Here is a 16,172-nt window from a genome sequence, read left to right on the forward strand (position 1 = left end):
ACTAAACACAAGTCAATATGGAGAGCATAGTACTCTACTATTCGCCCAAGTACTGGGGGTATGGATTTGTTATGGCTGTATCAGTGTAGAGCCTAATGATGGTGTGTTTTTTTTTTCACATAAGACATGGCCATGTGATAATGTACTGCGCCCACAAAGTAATATGAATTCAATCAGAATCCTTTGAATATAAGCTGTAATGGTTGTTTGAAGAATGTACATTTCGAATTCATATGTGAACAAATATGTTTTTGAGTGTAAAAAAATAAAAGTCATGTCAGCTTAGTTACCGTCAATTGTTGTGACATGCCCACAAAACTGACCTTGGCTTATGATTGTCAAATCACAAAATGTTTCAATGAGTTTTTATAGCAATTAAAGCCCTTTTATGTAGCTACCTCACTTCACATTAGCATGGTGTGTGTAATACTGTATAATTGAACCCTTTCTCTCCTTTAACAATATGTTTGTGTAACACTGCTCATACATGTTGCTATATTCGTATTTCACTCTGACTTCATAATTGTAAAAAAAATATATTTTAATAAATTGACTGATACAGTACAAAAAAAAAAACTTTTCAAAAAACACATTTAGTATTACTTTATTTACCATACAGAAACTCTGATTAATACAGGGGTACAAACGACACACATCAGTTGTCTATAAACAAAGTTATAAAATGGCCATAAAAATATCTATGCATAACTTGATACAGTGAGCTTTCCACGCATCACACTACACACACGTGCGCGCGCTCACAGAGGACGTTCAGCAGAAGGAGGTTTGGTATACATGAACACACCCATGTTTGCCGGCATGAGCCGGAAGTGTACCGCTGAGCTACCCCCGGAGGAGGTTAGTAGCTGTCCAGCTAACCAAAGTAATAACAAATGCTTAGCAAACATTTTAAACCGAGACACGGCGTGTGAGCTCTGATACCGCGTGTTTTTGATCCGGCGTTTTTTCCTCTTTAACGCGGTTACCGTCGCTGCCATTAGCAACCGTTAGCTAGCGTAGCGTTCTGGAACGCTGGTACGTTCCATGACGCACCTAGCTAGCTAGCTAGCATCAGGGCTAACGAGCGCATATGAAAAACAGCCAGCAGCTCTTTGGCGCGTAATACATTAAGTTCACGTTAGCGTCGTTTTTGTTGGTCGTCATGAGCATACCTCGTATTTGGGCCACTGTTAAAGTGAAAGTGTTCTAAAAGCGCTATATTTGCATTCGCTTGGGCTCGTTTCCGTCAGCTTGCCGACGTAAGCCGAATAGTAAACTTGATTACGTCAGTTTTGTGTCGACGCTGCGCCTCTGCTTCCACCCACCTGATCACATAAACACTCAAATCATCTAACTGCTCAGCGTTATACTGTGTGTGTAGGGGATGGAGGTGGACTGCCAGCCAGAGGAACTGTCGAGGTCCTCGTACGAAGAGCGCTGCGCTGATCTCGGAGGCGTCAAAGACATGAGGCTGGAGGCTGAAGCCGTGGTCAACGACGTGCTCTTCGCTGTGACGGACATGCAGGTGTCTCAGACTCTCTCCAGCGGCTTGGACGTGGCGTATATAAACGTGGAAACGAGAGAAGGAAACCGCTACTGCCTTGAGCTCACTGAGGCGGGGCTAAGGGTGAGTGGGGATGGATGACCGTGTACTTGTACTTCTACTTGAACAAAAGTATTGGCACACCTGCTCGTTCGATCGTTCTTCCAAAATCAAGGGTATTAAAAACAGAGTTCATCCTACTTTTGCGTTAGTGAGGTGTATGAAAGGTGTATGATTACTAGTATTGGATGGAGCAGCATTATTCCAGAGAGCACAGTTCCACTGCTCCACAGCTCAACGCAGGGTGGCTTTATACCCCTGTAGCCCACGCATGGCCTTAGGCATGGTGCCAATATGTGCCAATATGTTGATGTTTATCTGCTCCAGAGGAGCCTATTCTATTGCCAGTACTCCTCTGTAGGACCTAGACAAGCTGTGTGTGTGTGTGTGTGTGTGCATTTGCACGTTTGTGTCAGCAATAAATGCAACTTAAGTTAATGACTGTACTGTATGATTTTGCTTGACTGATGTGTTGGACCACCTCTTCCCCCCCCCCCCCCCCCCCCCCCCCCCTCAGGTAGTGGGCTACTCCTTTGATCAGGTTGATGAGGGTCTGAGCACCCAGTATCATGAGACTGTTTACTCTCTCCTGGACTCCCTCAGCCCTGGCTACAGAGAAGCGTTTGGAAATGCTCTGCTACAGCGACTGGAGAGGCTCAAACAAAACGGACAGTGAAGAAGTCGGCACCAAACCAGGAGTTTGGTTATTTCAAAGTACCTTTGCTAGCTAATGGTTACATGCTGCAGTTCAGTGCAACAGTCAGCTTAAAGCGTCAATAGTGTCCTTTCCTGTCAGTGAGACCTTATTGCCTGATTTTACTTCTGCGTTTTAACAACACATCTTGGTCATATAGTAGTTACCTATACAGTTACTTGGTGATGTTTTTATTGTTTTAGTGCTGTAAAAGTTCAAGGTTAGGGTCTAGATCAGGACTTTTGAAATAGCACCCTGACCTGCAGTTATTTGAAGTGTTAAAAAGGGAACAGGACTGAACATACTGTTGCACATGGACGCTTAGGAGTAAATCAGTATTTGCTAATCACTTGGTCAGCTGATATTGTGTCTACTAAACAACTGGGCCTGAATATGATACTGCTGGAAGTTTAACTATGACTCAGCTGGACCTAAGAAAAGCAGAGTAATTTTACTAACAGACTTGGTTTCTTGGATCTTTTTACTGTGATGATTTGGAATTATCAGTTTGACCTGTCTGCAACATGGCGACTGTCTGGAAACCTCTTTGGAATAGACTTTTAATTTGAAAAATAAGATTCAGCTTGTTTGTTTTCTCCTCTCAGGATAGTTGGAGTTGCACTTCATACCACAAAAAATGCATGTTTGTTAAATTGATTTGCTTTTGCTATGTCTCAGTTTTACCCTTTTAAACAAGGTATTGCGAAAAAATCCCAACTATTTATCTGGATGTAAAGCAGGCGATGTTTGGTATGCTTGTTTGAATTTTACTGGGTGTGACAATACAATGACATCTGTTTTACTGCTTTATCATTTGTTTGCATTTTATTTTGGTACATTTTCATTGCATCAGCCATTCTAAAATCAGTTTCCCTTTGTTAAATTGGCTTTTAAAATGTGTGTGTATATATATTTTCTTTTAGGAGCACAGGCTTTCACTCATGCTAAATCATGTGCTCTGTGTATTGCACAAACTCACACTTAAGGAAAGACAGTAGCCATTAACTGTTATGTTTGGAAGGGCTACTGCAATGTATACAAGGTTACATTCCGTTATTTTTTGTTAATGGTTTGATGAGAGAAACATTTGATAAAAGGGCATAAACATGAAAGGATTTTCCTCATGTTTTTATGAGCTTGTTGAAATTCAACCTGCATTTGTAACAGTTTTGTACCACGTATAGCGTTTGAGGCAGATGATAATGTTCTGCTTTGTCTGCATAAGGCCAGTCAACTGAATTGCGCTCAGCATCTCTGCAAATCCTCATGAAACCAAATAAACTCATCTGGAACATGTCTCTATTTTAAGGAGTTTGTTCAGGAAGCCTGGATGAGTGGGTGTCCGAGAGATGACTGGACTGACAAGTTATGCTGTCTCTTGAATGGTTGCTTACTAATGTTTCCATTTTAATAAAAGCACACAACGAATAGTTTCCGCTGTTGCCTGTTGAATCCATTTTCATGGCCAAGGAACAGATCCTAAGTACTGCACAAAGTTGTATATATATATCTATATATAGACGTACAACCTCTTCTCCACGGTTGCTGACCCCTATCACATTTACAAAAAGATTTGTAAATTAGTTACACCCAATGACTATTGGTTTGTCTCATCAGTTAAATCCAAAATCCTTTAGCAGTATTTGTTTATGAGCCACCATCACAGTCCCATTAACTAGGTCTTGTTCTGAGCACAGGTCTATGAAATTACATTACACAGTCTTATTTTCTACTGCAGTATTTTTAGTGGAGCTCACTGAACCATTGTCAGGAGAATAAAACATCTGCCCTTGATCCCAGCCATCATCCTACACCACCCAAAATAAATGTCCATGGCCAAAAGTGGAAGGTCAAATTTATGAGTTAAATTAGCAAGTTACTCTAAAGGTTTGAGCACAGCCTGGACTTTTACCCTTACGAAAGCACAACAAATATTTAGACAGACCCGCAGAGCTGACTCCATTATGATTACTTAAAAGTTCTTTATTTTAGACAGATAAGCAATAAATCAGGTGCCATGTTTAAAATGCAAACCTTTACCATTTTAAGAAAATTAAACATTAAATCAGTGTACATAAAAAAAAAAAGTTAGAAAAATGATTACCACTGTCTAGCCACACAGCAGCCAAGGAAAAGTGGTTATAATCAACACTGAACACTCAACACGACTCCAAGTTACAGTATCACACAGATGATCAGATACCTTTTAAAAACAAGACTAAACATGACAAATGACATTTAAAGAAATTTCCCAATTTAAAATGACAGTATTCATTAATAATTAGAAAATAAATCATCAAAATGGTGAGTTACTAAATCAAATTTCTAAAAAGGCGAGTTCATAGAAAAATGTAAGACTTATTAGTAACGACGTCCCTTTAAAAGCGACTCTTGGCATCCGCATCGACTCTTAGCTCACAATCTGAACAGGAAACTTGATGCAAAACAAATCTTTGCTGGAGTCATCCCTCAGTTCCCACTCCACCACCAGTCTTAGCTGGTAAAAAAAAAAAAAAAAAACAATTTACAAATAAATAAACCAACATCACACACTGAAGTTACTGCACAATCATGTGATTATGGAGGGGTTCAGAGTAAAGGGTTGTGACATGGTTGAGCAATTACTTGAGAACCACTTCTGGTTTCATAAAGAAACATGTTTGTAATGAGATTTATAAAGTGATTTAAACCTTTAAAACACCTCTCTCTAAACATTTGAAGCTACTTTTATTTTTAAGTAGTGTTACTAAAATGACTTACCGAGGGGTACTCAGTCTTGACCGGAAGCTCATTGACATAACTGTAGTTTTTCTGCTTCTGAATCGGGCACTGGATTCCACACTTGCAGCCGTCCTCAATAGGGATGGGGAAGGGGACGGGGACACCAGCGATAACTCCATGAACTACGGCTTTGCTGGTCTGACTCTCAACCCCTGATCAAAACATGACATCACGGAGTTTCAAGCAGCTCTAGTCTCTTCATAAAGTCCACAAACACATTTCAGTATTGTATGTACACATCACTAGTGAAACTGAAACACTTGAGCTCAGTGTACATCACACCTTCATCATTTTTGGGAGGAAAGAATACATACATACATAAATAAATAAATGAAAATAGTAATTACCACTGCTGAATGTCACATTCACAGTATAGCTCTGTCCCTTGTGAAGCTCGCATGGCTGTTTCGGGCAGGGATGAATGTCAACCTGGGACACTTTTCCAACAACGGAACCTGTTGGAAGAGGGGAAATTCAGAAATGCATGAACAGTGACTCAAGGTCACAGTCCTATTACAGATGCGTGCACATGAGTGTGTGAGAAGTGAAATACAATAGTTTGAGATACATACACAGTTTCCTTGTTTGCATCCTGAAATTATACAATTTACCAATTTGCAATTAAGCACATTAAAACAAGTTTTTATATATAATTTATATATTTAATATATTTTTACAATTTGTACAGTCTTGCACTTCCACTTGCCTACTTTAGCACTGTAGATGTAAGGGGGGAAAAAAATTAACAAGTTAATGATCTGTGTTTCGGAGGAAACTGTGAAACTATTTTTCTTAATGAAGTAGTCCTTTGAGACAAAAGGAGAACTGTGGCCTGTAGTCTAGACACAGTGGACGTGTTAGTGTGGATAAGTAGGTTATGCTTTTAGAGCCATACTTTCCTACAAGAGAAAAAAAATAAATAAATAAATAAATAAAAAAAATTAAATCCAGGCAGACTGGACTGCTGGTTTCCACCCACAGATGAAGCCAAATCCACCAAAACTTTCGTTGTTAGCCTGAAAAACGCCCATGTGCTGTAGCACACTGCATAAACACTGGATATGAGGAAGTAAAGAAAGAGGATTCGCTCACCACAGTCAACAAACTTCACCTGCTCGGCACGAGTGACCGCGAGCAGAGAAACCAAGACGGCGCAGATCAGGCGGAAGTCCATCGCTCAGGTGAGTTCTCAATACCTGCGAAGATGAGCAACAAATGAATCAGACAGGAGAGGATTCGGATTTAGGGAATGGCCTCACAAATGATCTCATAGCGAGACGCACAGCCTCAGTCATTAAATCACATGACCCCTCATTCCAAAATGCAAACCGCAGCAGCAGCTCTGAGTGAGTTTGAGTTTACTCAAACACGAACATCAAGTACTTCCACTTTACCCAAACACCGAAATACACAGTACAATAACAGCACCTGGCTAAAGTGAAGCACCCCTGCTTTGTTTATGCCCCATTAATCTTACTTTAAATGTTAAAACAGCTTAAAAACAACAAGCATGAACACACACCACGCCGTCCGCTCCTGCCCAGTTGCTCGCTGCTCGTTTCCTAATCACAAGACCGAGCCCCGTCTTCCACTTTTGATGACCAGCGCAGTCTCATGACGCATTCAAGATTCAGACGGCTGTTCTAGCCAATAGCAGAGCACTCGGTCGATGTCTGTGGCCAATTGGATTACTCTCATCTCATCAACGTACCGTTGACGCCCACAGCGTTGCCAGATTTTCGTGAATCCGTCATCAGGGAGGAATTAATATACGGTGTATTTAAACGCATAAACCGAAGCTGCGACTGCCAGTTTGGCAGTTATTGATATGTAATTAATATATTTATACGGAATATATGTAATATTTCGTCTTTTGATTCATACTTCAAGCTTCCGAGTCATTGGGAGGGATTTGGGACGCCTAGTTAAAACAACGAAACCTGGCAACCCGTCTCCAGTTTGTTGTGGAAGATGTCAGTCGTTAGAGGAGTAATGATAAGCGCGACGAAAACTAAAGCATGGACAGTTATAAAGTACGTATTTACCTGAATGTCAGTCTATATGTCGTGGTATGAGCGATATGTAGAACAGACAGATGTGTTTTATAAAGCTTTTCTTTGTGATTTATTTAAATGTCAGTGCTACGTATCTGTGTTTTTAGCAGCGTTAGCGAACTAGCTAGCTAGCTTAGCTGTAAGCTAGCTGGCTAACCTTACCAGAGTCAAGGGCAAAACCGCAGCGATGGTAAAAGCTAACGCAGCTCATTGAGATAAGAACTTTTACACAGCTTTGATGGATAATTACTAAATTCACTAACTTTAATTTTTGCTAAATACGTAGCAGTGCAGTGAGAAGTAAGGATCGGCGATACCATTCGGTCTGTTAAGTAACCAACACCACAGCGATAACCCGATACCAAAACAGACAGCTAGCTAACCTACCTTTAAAACAGAATTACTCACAAGAGTATAATGTATATTTGTTATTTCTACTGTAAAAACTGTTTACTTGGACAGAAAAGTCACATTTATGTAAAAAAAAATACTTTTAAATTAATAACGTTATTGAATAATCTGAGTTTAAACTGTGCTGCTGTTAGAATGTTTATTTTGTCTCACGTGCTGATGTGTAATGAGCAGAGGGTGTAGGCGAGAGAATCAATCAATCAATCAGTCGGTCAGTCAATCAATCAATCAGTCAATCAGTCAATCAATCCAGCTATCTCAGCCTTTATTTTTTCCCGGAAAATATTTTTGCACTGCAGCCAAGCCTTTACAATGTATTTGAATTGAAAGAAAATGAAAAGCAACATGTAATCAACATAAGTAACAAAAGCACAGCTAGAAGTAGTTTGTCTTACACATTTATATTATATGTTATATATAATATATAATTTATATAATTTACGAACATGCTTAGTATCTCGTTCCATGTTGTTTGTCAGAAATAAACAGGATTTAAGGTATTGATTGATAATTCAGTATCAGTCATCCCACATGTTGAAAAAATGAAGTAAAGGACATAGGACATGAATACAAGCATATTTTTTGTGTGTGAACAGAAAATGTTTACTGCTATATTACTTATATACTTATAGAGCCATATAAAACATAGTTTGCCCTTTGTTACGCTGTGCAGCGTAAGTAAGAATATGTCACAACCAGTTCACTAACAGCTTCCTGTTCTCTTTAAAAGTGCATCCTCTGCAATGGTGCTCTCTGCATCCCGGCCTGTGAGGGTAGTGCGGCCGTCTCAGATCCCCCCTCTTATCTCCACAATGCGGTACAGCCATAGCCCAGCTCAGGAGCAACAGTCAGCCAATCCACTAGAAGATAAAGTTAATCTCACAGAGTCTTGTGTCAAGGTGGGTGAATTTCCCCAACTGTGTGTGATTATTTTGTTACTCATATAAGTCTAAAAAAAAAAATTACCTGCTTTTCAAATATGATTTCTGTTCAGAGGCTCACGGAGATCATGAATAAGGGCGAGTATCTGAGGATACAGGTGGAAGGGGGAGGGTGCTCTGGCTTCCAGTATAAATTCTCTGTGGACACTGTCAAAAATGATGATGACAGGTAATGCAAACCACACACTTATTCTCTGAAAGGTTTTTTTAGATCGTAAGCATTTAGTAAGATAATTCACGGGACAAATACAGTTCAGTTCTTTTTTTTATTTATTTAGTTTTATTTCACCATCTAGGTAACATGTAAGCTAACTTTAAGACAAACAGGACATAAATCAAAGGTGATACAACATACACCAACCGGCCACTTCATTAAATTAGAGGTAGGCAATATGACGATATTTTATCATATGGTGATAAATTTTGTTATTGTGATGCAGAAAATGTTTACTGCTATATTACTTGGAGCCATATAAAACATTGTTTGCCCTTTCTGATCCACTCGTACCAGCGCAACACACACCAACACACCACCAGCATGTCAGTGATACTGCAGTGCTGAGAATGACCCACCACACAAATAACACCTGCTCTGTGGTGGTCCGGTGGAATCTATTGAGGAACATTAGTGAAAGCAGGCTAAAAATGTATGCAGAGACACAAATGGACTGCAGTCTGTAATTACAGAACTACAGTGTGCCCCATGTGGTACAATGAGTGTAGAAACAAGGAGTGGTTTTAATGAAGTGGCCATTTCTGTAGTAATGCTAAAGATGCCTTCTAATGTTTCATTAACGAAACTGCCATGTGTTGATTTTTTTTTTTTGTCTGTGAACAGGGTTTTTGAACAGAATGGCGTTGGGGTGATAGTAGACCAGGAAAGCCTGGATTTTGTGAAAGGAGCCACGCTCGACTTTAGCCAGGAGCTCATTCGCTCTTCCTTCCAGGTCCTCAAGAACCCCCAGGCAGACCATGGCTGCTCCTGTGGCAGCTCTTTTTCTGTCAAACTCTGAGAGCTATAGCTTCATCAGTGCTCCCATTCTAAATGCATTTAACAGTGGTTCTAAATCTCTGTCCCAGAGCATGTATGCAGCCCACATTTTTGTGTTGGGAGATAGCCGCTGATTGAGGAACCGAGTTGCATTGGGTCTCTGGGACCAGGGCTGAGAACCACTAATTTAAAATGTCTTTGCACTTTGTATTCTAAACTAGAGACAAATGAGTGCTTATTTAAAATCCAGTCACAGCTTCATTATTGTCAGTTGTTGCTTCATGTTCAAGTGCTCGCTATTCAGTATGCCGTATGATGGTGACATGTTCAACATTGGAAGAGATAGTGACATTTACAACCTGTATTGTAAATTTGTAAATAGGATATGTTTAATAATAAAATGGTGTTAGAATGGATGTCCTTCATCTCGGTGTTTCTCCTTACACCACACAATTCCTTCTCTTTCCTTTGACATAGCATTAACGTCAGTTGATTTGATAATTACATTGTAAAAGGCATGACCGCCATTGCTTTATTAAGGTAGATTTATTTGTGATCCAGTGGTTCTCTTAAAAGGAGGCTACTGTATTAATGGTATAAACCAGAGTGTAGGCTGTTTGCAGCAAGTACATCAGACCCATCAGGTACCATAAATGATGTAACCATGATTTTCCTAGGCTGCTTGTGAAAAAAGTAGTGATGAGTGTGATGAGTAGTCCTCTCTCACCTCATGCACAGAAGTTTAAGGTGGCAATGACTGAGCTATGGAATCACTACTGCTGGAATGATGACTTGTAGCTTGTAGATACTGTGATGAGCAGTTTAAGGATCAACCAATCACTATTTTAGCTGCTAAGAGTCCTTTCAAGCTCACTTCTGTCTGACCTCTACAATCATGAGTGAAAGATCAGTAAATACCAAAGGAATGTGCAGCGTCATCTTTAAAGACCAGCATTTGCAGAGCTTTGATTTACTGGGACAGTCCTGAGATTAAAACAGGGAGTGATTTGTTTTGGCTATTGTTTGGACTGTGTTTGGCTGTTTGGCCATTGTTTGAGGTTTGATGGACTATTGTTTTGTGAAAGCTCATCATAAGCCTAATGGCATTTAGAAGTTGGTATCTGCTTGCTTTCTTCTGAGCTAATCAAAGCTGCAGCAGAGAGCTTAACATATCTGTGCTTAGTTTACTTCATTATTAAGATAAGAGCTTCTGATTACGTTTATCACAATGTCAACACAACGCTTTTTATTTATTCAGCATCAGCATTTAACTAATTTGATTCCTAAGAGTGATCTACCTTTCTCTTAAATGAATGGTTTGGTGAGAAATCAAATTGATACAACTTACTTTAAACCCTGGATGCAGTCAATAAGACATAAATAAAGACATGTTTGATGCCCACATTTTACAAAGTATGAGACATAACATTGCTAAGAAACACTAGCAGCAAACAGACCTCAGGTTGAGGCACTTTAGGCACAAAGTTTTTTTTTTTTTTTACAGTTCACAGTAAGTCATAAACTAAAAGTTATACCTAAAATAGAAGATGTGGTTTGTGAACAAGTTGAGAGGTGTGTAGGCATGTAGCAATTTAGATGACTATTGACTTCTAGGAAGCCGCATAAACGCAGCACTAAAGAAGCAAAATACAGACACCAAACATTCTTAGCTGAAAGACTAAGAAAGAAGAAAAGGGTAAATAGGAAACTGAAGAATTAGAATTCCTAATACAAAGTATCTGTTGTTAATAAACTGTAAAAGCTGGCGCACCCAAAAAAATCCAAACTGTTAGTGGATCTGCAAAAATCAACCAACCAACCAAAAAAAAGCTGATCAATAAATAAAGTGGGGAAATACCTAAACGATGTGCCACAGCAGACTTTTTCTTTTATTATTTTTAAATAAAATCTCTAAATTTCCCATCCCCCAATTTAGTTACTGCTACTGTCAATTAACAGTAGCTCACCCTAGCACTAGCAATGCTCCTGACACAAGAAGGTTAAGGACTTAACACATGTCTTCTCTGATAGCCTCTTTTCAAACTGGGTCAGCCGTTATGCTCAGAGGAAAGCGCTGGGTCCCCAGCTAACAAACGTCTGTTCCCGCCAACATCGATTTAAGAGTAATGAGGGAAGAGAGCACGGGCAATTGTGGTGCCTCAGACCGGCCGCTGACAGCAAAGGAGCATGGGACTCCAACTTGTGACCACCGGGCCAGAGTGGAATTATAAAGACATAAAGCAAGGGTTCATTTATACACATATTTTTTTTTTAATCAAAGTTGGCCTTTAAGAAAACATTTCACAAAAATATACAAAAGAATGTCTTTACATTTGTATTTACATTGATATCAGAAAATCAAAATATGTACTGAACACATCTCACTGTTAATTAGTATGACAACAAATGAAATAGAAAACATTTTGCATGTTATATCCATCTTTTTCTTCTGTATTCCTCTTAGGCTGGAACATTCCAGTTAAATAACATTAGATCTGTTAGTGGAAGAAACACAATTCTTTCTTTCTTTAAGTATGATATGACTTAAAAAAAAAGGCTTCAGCAGCACAATAAATAGTGATTTAACTGATGCAACAGAGCATCACAACGCATCCTTTTCCTCCCCTTGGTTATTTTTTAAGGGACTGAATAAGAAGTTCTTTTCTTTTAAGATTTTGTTCTCAGACACGTAATACACAGCATACACTTCTTACCTACGCACACACACTCGCACACAGAACTCACGGATACTGCTCAAGCTAAAGATGCTACATATGAGGTTAGGAGTTTCACCTACGTCTGCAGAGGGGGTCTGAGGTTTGATGAGTGAATACCATGTCCAGGGATGACATTAAAGACCACCGGAGAACCACAGTGAGGAGGTCAAGTATACAGTGCATAGAATGCTTTGGCATGCTGACATCCGAGAATATAACGCTCTGTGTTACATTCAGGAAAAAAGGCCACAGGAGTTCTGATCTTCAGTGAAAAGAATTGACAAACCATGGAAGAGACATATGAAAACGTGGTAAACACAAAACATAAAAAACAAGAACGTGAGCATATAAAACGGACAATTTCAAACTGAGAGGTCCAACCTACCTCCATGAAGAACACTCAGTGGGTGCTTTAAGGCCAATCTTATTTTGCTTGCTACACATTTCTTAGTCTTTTGACTGGAAGAAAGTCTTAAAACATCTCAAGGAACATTGACACGCACGTATTTTAACTTAAAAGACATTCCATCTTCAAACTTAGGTAGGGAGGAGGGGTATACAAATATTTAAAGCATCACCTTTGAGTCTGAGAGCAAAAACTCTCTCTAAACAGACCGGCGTCATTCAGAGCCAAATAAGACAGTACAGTAGGTTTCAGGTGTGGGTAATGACGGGCCTGGAGGATCATTCAGATGCATGCACCCGGTGGTGGAAAAGTCAGGATTTAAGCCTGGTTAGGAGCACCAGCCCCTTGCTCACTCTTTCTTTCGTCATGCAGCAGTGCTGTGCTGGACTCCTCACTCTGCTCATGCTGGGCTGGTGTAACAGCCCAGACACCCCTGGGCCCTGCAGTGGCACTGAGGCGAAGGCTGCTTCAGTGAGGTGCATGGACACACTTCCATACAAACAGGCTGTTTAGGGGGAAAAAAGTTCATAAATTACTTACTGTAAAACACTCTGTAAATATGTTATTACTGTGTCAAAGGACAACAGGGCGTCTCAATGACAAGCTAATGCATGCTACAGCATGCTGGTGGTTAGACAGCTGACTACAGCACTCAACCAAAACCTAAGCAAAATTAGTAGATTTATATATGGGATGGAAAAAATATACCACTACTTCTTTCTAGTTTCACCTCAACCTACAAAGAAAGGTTCAGTGCTTCTTATTTCCTCAAAGTTCACACTATCACAAGACTGACTCTCATAGCCCAATATACAGAAGTGAAACTTTTTCTGAGGAAAAGAGGAACTAAGTAAAGGTGGAGTAAAACAAGACATGTTGATAGATACAGTTACAGCAGATACAACAAAAAAAAACTCTTTACAACTCTGCACTAATAATAATAATAAATACTACTAATAAAATGTAGACAATCACAACTAATCTAACTAAAGTAAGAACATTCAAACAGTGCGTTCTCTATTATCTCTATTATTGAGCACAGCAAAGCAGACCCAAACCATTATGCTCCCTTCGTCGACTTCATGACTGAGAGGTTTTGCTGCTGGTGTGCAGTGTTTACTTTTTTTCCAAACAGTGTTGTTGAATTTGTGCTACTAAGTTCTACTTTTGGCAGAGTCATTGTGAAAACTGGAATTAACTGCACTTTTTTTGGACAGCAGTGGCTTTCTTTGTGCTGTCCTTCCACAGACACAGTTCTTAGTTCGGTGTTTCTCTAATAGTGAACACCCTTACACCTATTCTGTAGGTCTTTTGCTGTTCCCCTTTGGTTCTTTCTCACCTCTTTCGGGATTGATGGTTGTACCCCAACTCCTAGAGAGAGTAGAAGCTGTCTACAACTGTCTACAAGTGGATTTATATGAACCCAGAACCAAAAGCAATGCTTTTGTGGCCTTTTACAGCTTCATGCATCTGCTTAACATTTTCTAAGGTCTTGTTAACATAATATTCAATGTAAACGATAAGACATGAAAACGAAGACATGGACAGTACAATGTTTGAGTGTCATTATTTTAGTTAGATTGTGAAGTCTATATATGTATAATTGTGGTATAGATCAATCTGCCCTAATTTTATTAGCAATCAATGCAGTATACAGCAATCACACTGCTAAATAATTAGCATGTCTTCAAATGCATGCCTTTAAAAGATCCTACATTAGTGAACCCTTTAGTTAAAGACATTAAAGACACACCAACATTGTAAATGAAGTTTAACAAATAGCACATTGCTTAGCTCTAGTACCTTCTATCATCACCTCCAGCACTGACGACGAAGCGGTCCCCGTTGGTGAAGCGGATGTTGGTCACATGGGCCGAGTGGCCTAGAAAGCGCTTGTGTTTGGCCTGAGGAGACATGGGAGCTGTTGAAAATCATCCAGTTCACGTTTATATGCCATATGTGTAGAAGAGTGTCTGTAAAGGCTTCAGTGTGTAAAATATTCTGCTTCTCTGACTATTCGTTGCAAATGAGGCATCTGACAGAATGGAAGAGTTTAATAGGAAGATGTGAAAGAAGTGTGATAGCATTAATTCCATTAGTCAATTCCCTTTTCTATTTTTGTGGCTTGTATTTCAAAATGCACGCCTTTAAACAGCTGTAAACATCCAATCAGATGAGTTTTAGTCACTTTATTACTTATGTTTCTACATGATTATATCACAACACACTTGAAATGTTCATTCTGGTTCTCTACAGCCCATCATTACTTCCTGTGTGAATCAGGTGGCCCATGATGCCATGTCTACTACACCACATAATTACACTTTAAGGCTTGGCAATAATAGCATATTAACAGAGCACACCAAACAAGAAATGATAAGCATTTACTCTTGACTCTTGACTTCAGCCTATAAAATAGCTTCCAGTGTCTTTATATTTCTACATGTTTAACGCACACACACATTTTCCCAAACTGAATAAAAACAGAGTGTACTCACAAACTTCTCTGGACAAGGAAAGTCGAACAGCTTTACCATTCCAAAGTCATCACCCGTGACAATGTTGAGGCCAGAGTGGGAGACGCAGGCACATGTTACGTCAGCTTTGTCCGTATTGCGGGACCAGATTCCCACAACCTCGTCCCCCAGCACACTGCAGACACCCAGACATAAAGTAATGCATAGAAATTACTATTGCAGAGGAGGTCTAGAGATCTGATGCAACCATCTCAAATCCTATAATAAACGTGAACAAACTACTGAACTAAAAAAAAATAATAAGATTTTTAATAAAATTTATATTCTAAGACCAAGCTTTCTATTCGGATAAAAGAGGGGGTAGATGAGACATGATGCAATTCTGTGTCTGCTTTGTTCAGCACACTGCAAGGAGTCTGAATACTGATGAACGGCATGTGAGGTGTTTGAATATTTGTTGAAAACGTGTGTGTGGATGCAGTCACTGGCCCTTGATGCTTAACTCCTGCAGTTACCTTGTCCAGGTGGCCCAAGTGATTCTGTCAATGACTGCCTGTTCTGTGACCTGCTTTCCAGAAGGCACCTCATAAACGAGCCGTTTGTAAGCACCAGTAGACAACTACAGAAATAAATGCAGATAGATTATTATTATTATATACTACAAATATGTTTAAAGTTGGTTATAGAACTTATCTCTGGAACAATGAATTACAAGGTAGACACATCTCCATACATGTACATGACCATGCATAGACACTAGGGGTATAAAGATGAATATACTACATAATAACTTCTCATTAAAATGCAAAGCAGAGCCATCCGGTAGCATGTACAACACAGACCTTCACCTAATGAAAGCAAAACATGCAATATGTTCATTAGATAGCAAACACACACACATACACACACACACATAGCTGCACCTGTATATAGCAGCTGTCAGCAGAGAAGTCCATCTGAATGACAAAGCTGGGAATATCTCTGCAGCAGTTAATGCGGTTTAGTTGCGGTCCCAGCGTCAGGTCATAGAAATCCACAGCATTCTCACTTGAGCCCACAGCAAGGTAGCGTGAGTCTGGACTGAACCTGTTACCGAA

At 39.6% G+C, this 16,172-nt stretch overlaps 4 protein-coding genes across 5 annotated transcripts in view; 2 read left to right on the forward strand and 2 right to left on the reverse strand.

The window, feature by feature from the left end:
• The first annotated feature begins 779 nt into the window (after positions 1-779).
• On the forward strand, positions 780-3,727 carry gskip (gsk3b interacting protein). 2 transcript variants are annotated; one of them, XM_072690427.1, is made up of 3 exons: positions 780-858; positions 1,382-1,627; positions 2,121-3,727. In XM_072690427.1, exons 1-3 carry the CDS (start codon positions 796-798, stop codon positions 2,277-2,279), a joined length of 468 nt encoding a protein of 155 aa, XP_072546528.1. In that variant the 5' UTR covers positions 780-795; the 3' UTR covers positions 2,280-3,727. The 2 variants fall into 2 exon arrangements, with proteins under 2 accessions (XP_072546528.1, XP_072546529.1); XM_072690428.1 differs by having other exon boundaries at positions 851-883.
• A 532-nt stretch (positions 3,728-4,259) lies between these two features.
• On the reverse strand, positions 4,260-6,705 carry LOC140564257 (NPC intracellular cholesterol transporter 2-like). The gene is made up of 5 exons (XM_072689540.1): positions 6,601-6,705; positions 6,171-6,274; positions 5,426-5,533; positions 5,058-5,230; positions 4,260-4,794 (listed from the first exon to the last, which is right to left on the reverse strand). The coding sequence occupies exons 2-5, from the start codon at positions 6,250-6,252 to the stop codon at positions 4,708-4,710; spliced, it is 450 nt and encodes a 149-aa protein (XP_072545641.1). The 5' UTR covers positions 6,253-6,274; positions 6,601-6,705; the 3' UTR covers positions 4,260-4,707.
• Positions 6,706-6,862: 157 nt separating this feature from the next.
• On the forward strand, positions 6,863-9,891 carry isca2 (iron-sulfur cluster assembly 2). The gene is made up of 4 exons (XM_072689539.1): positions 6,863-7,111; positions 8,274-8,442; positions 8,538-8,653; positions 9,323-9,891. Exons 1-4 carry the CDS (start codon positions 7,050-7,052, stop codon positions 9,495-9,497), a joined length of 522 nt encoding a protein of 173 aa, XP_072545640.1. The 5' UTR covers positions 6,863-7,049; the 3' UTR covers positions 9,498-9,891.
• A 1,870-nt stretch (positions 9,892-11,761) lies between these two features.
• eml5 (EMAP like 5) overlaps positions 11,762-16,172 on the reverse strand; it is a 72,275-nt gene continuing 67,864 nt past the window's right edge. Inside the window, exons 40-44 of the mRNA XM_072689541.1 lie at positions 15,999-16,161; positions 15,591-15,694; positions 15,097-15,250; positions 14,402-14,502; positions 11,762-13,103 (exon numbers count right to left, since the gene is read on the reverse strand). Of these exons, the coding sequence (XP_072545642.1) occupies positions 13,067-13,103; positions 14,402-14,502; positions 15,097-15,250; positions 15,591-15,694; positions 15,999-16,161 (559 nt within the window). The 3' untranslated portion in view covers positions 11,762-13,066. The remainder of the gene's footprint in view (positions 13,104-14,401; positions 14,503-15,096; positions 15,251-15,590; positions 15,695-15,998; positions 16,162-16,172) is intronic.

Source organism: Salminus brasiliensis, chromosome 10, assembly GCF_030463535.1.
Source record: "Salminus brasiliensis chromosome 10, fSalBra1.hap2, whole genome shotgun sequence".
Taxonomy (NCBI): Eukaryota; Metazoa; Chordata; class Actinopteri; order Characiformes; family Bryconidae; genus Salminus; species Salminus brasiliensis.

Excerpts from the sequence above, each read along its gene's own strand:
- LOC140564257 (XM_072689540.1), bottom strand. The coding sequence starts at position 6,252 with ATGGACTTCCGCCTGATCTGCGCCGTCTTGGTTTCTCTGCTCGCGGTC. Across the intron at positions 5,534-6,170 it reads GGTGAAGTTTGTTGACTGTG|GTTCCGTTGTTGGAAAAGTG; the intron begins GTGAGCGAATCC and ends CTCTTCCAACAG. Across the intron at positions 4,795-5,057 it reads TCAAGACTGAGTACCCCTCG|CTAAGACTGGTGGTGGAGTG; the intron begins GTAAGTCATTTT and ends TTTTTTTACCAG.
- isca2 (XM_072689539.1), top strand. The coding sequence starts at position 7,050 with ATGTCAGTCGTTAGAGGAGTAATGATAAGCGCGACGAAAACTAAAGCA. Across the intron at positions 7,112-8,273 it reads AAAGCATGGACAGTTATAAA|TGCATCCTCTGCAATGGTGC; the intron begins GTACGTATTTAC and ends TCTCTTTAAAAG. Across the intron at positions 8,443-8,537 it reads TCACAGAGTCTTGTGTCAAG|AGGCTCACGGAGATCATGAA; the intron begins GTGGGTGAATTT and ends ATTTCTGTTCAG.
- gskip (XM_072690427.1), top strand. The coding sequence starts at position 796 with ATGAACACACCCATGTTTGCCGGCATGAGCCGGAAGTGTACCGCTGAG. Across the intron at positions 859-1,381 it reads CTGAGCTACCCCCGGAGGAG|GGGATGGAGGTGGACTGCCA; the intron begins GTTAGTAGCTGT and ends CTGTGTGTGTAG. Across the intron at positions 1,628-2,120 it reads TCACTGAGGCGGGGCTAAGG|GTAGTGGGCTACTCCTTTGA; the intron begins GTGAGTGGGGAT and ends CCCCCCCCTCAG.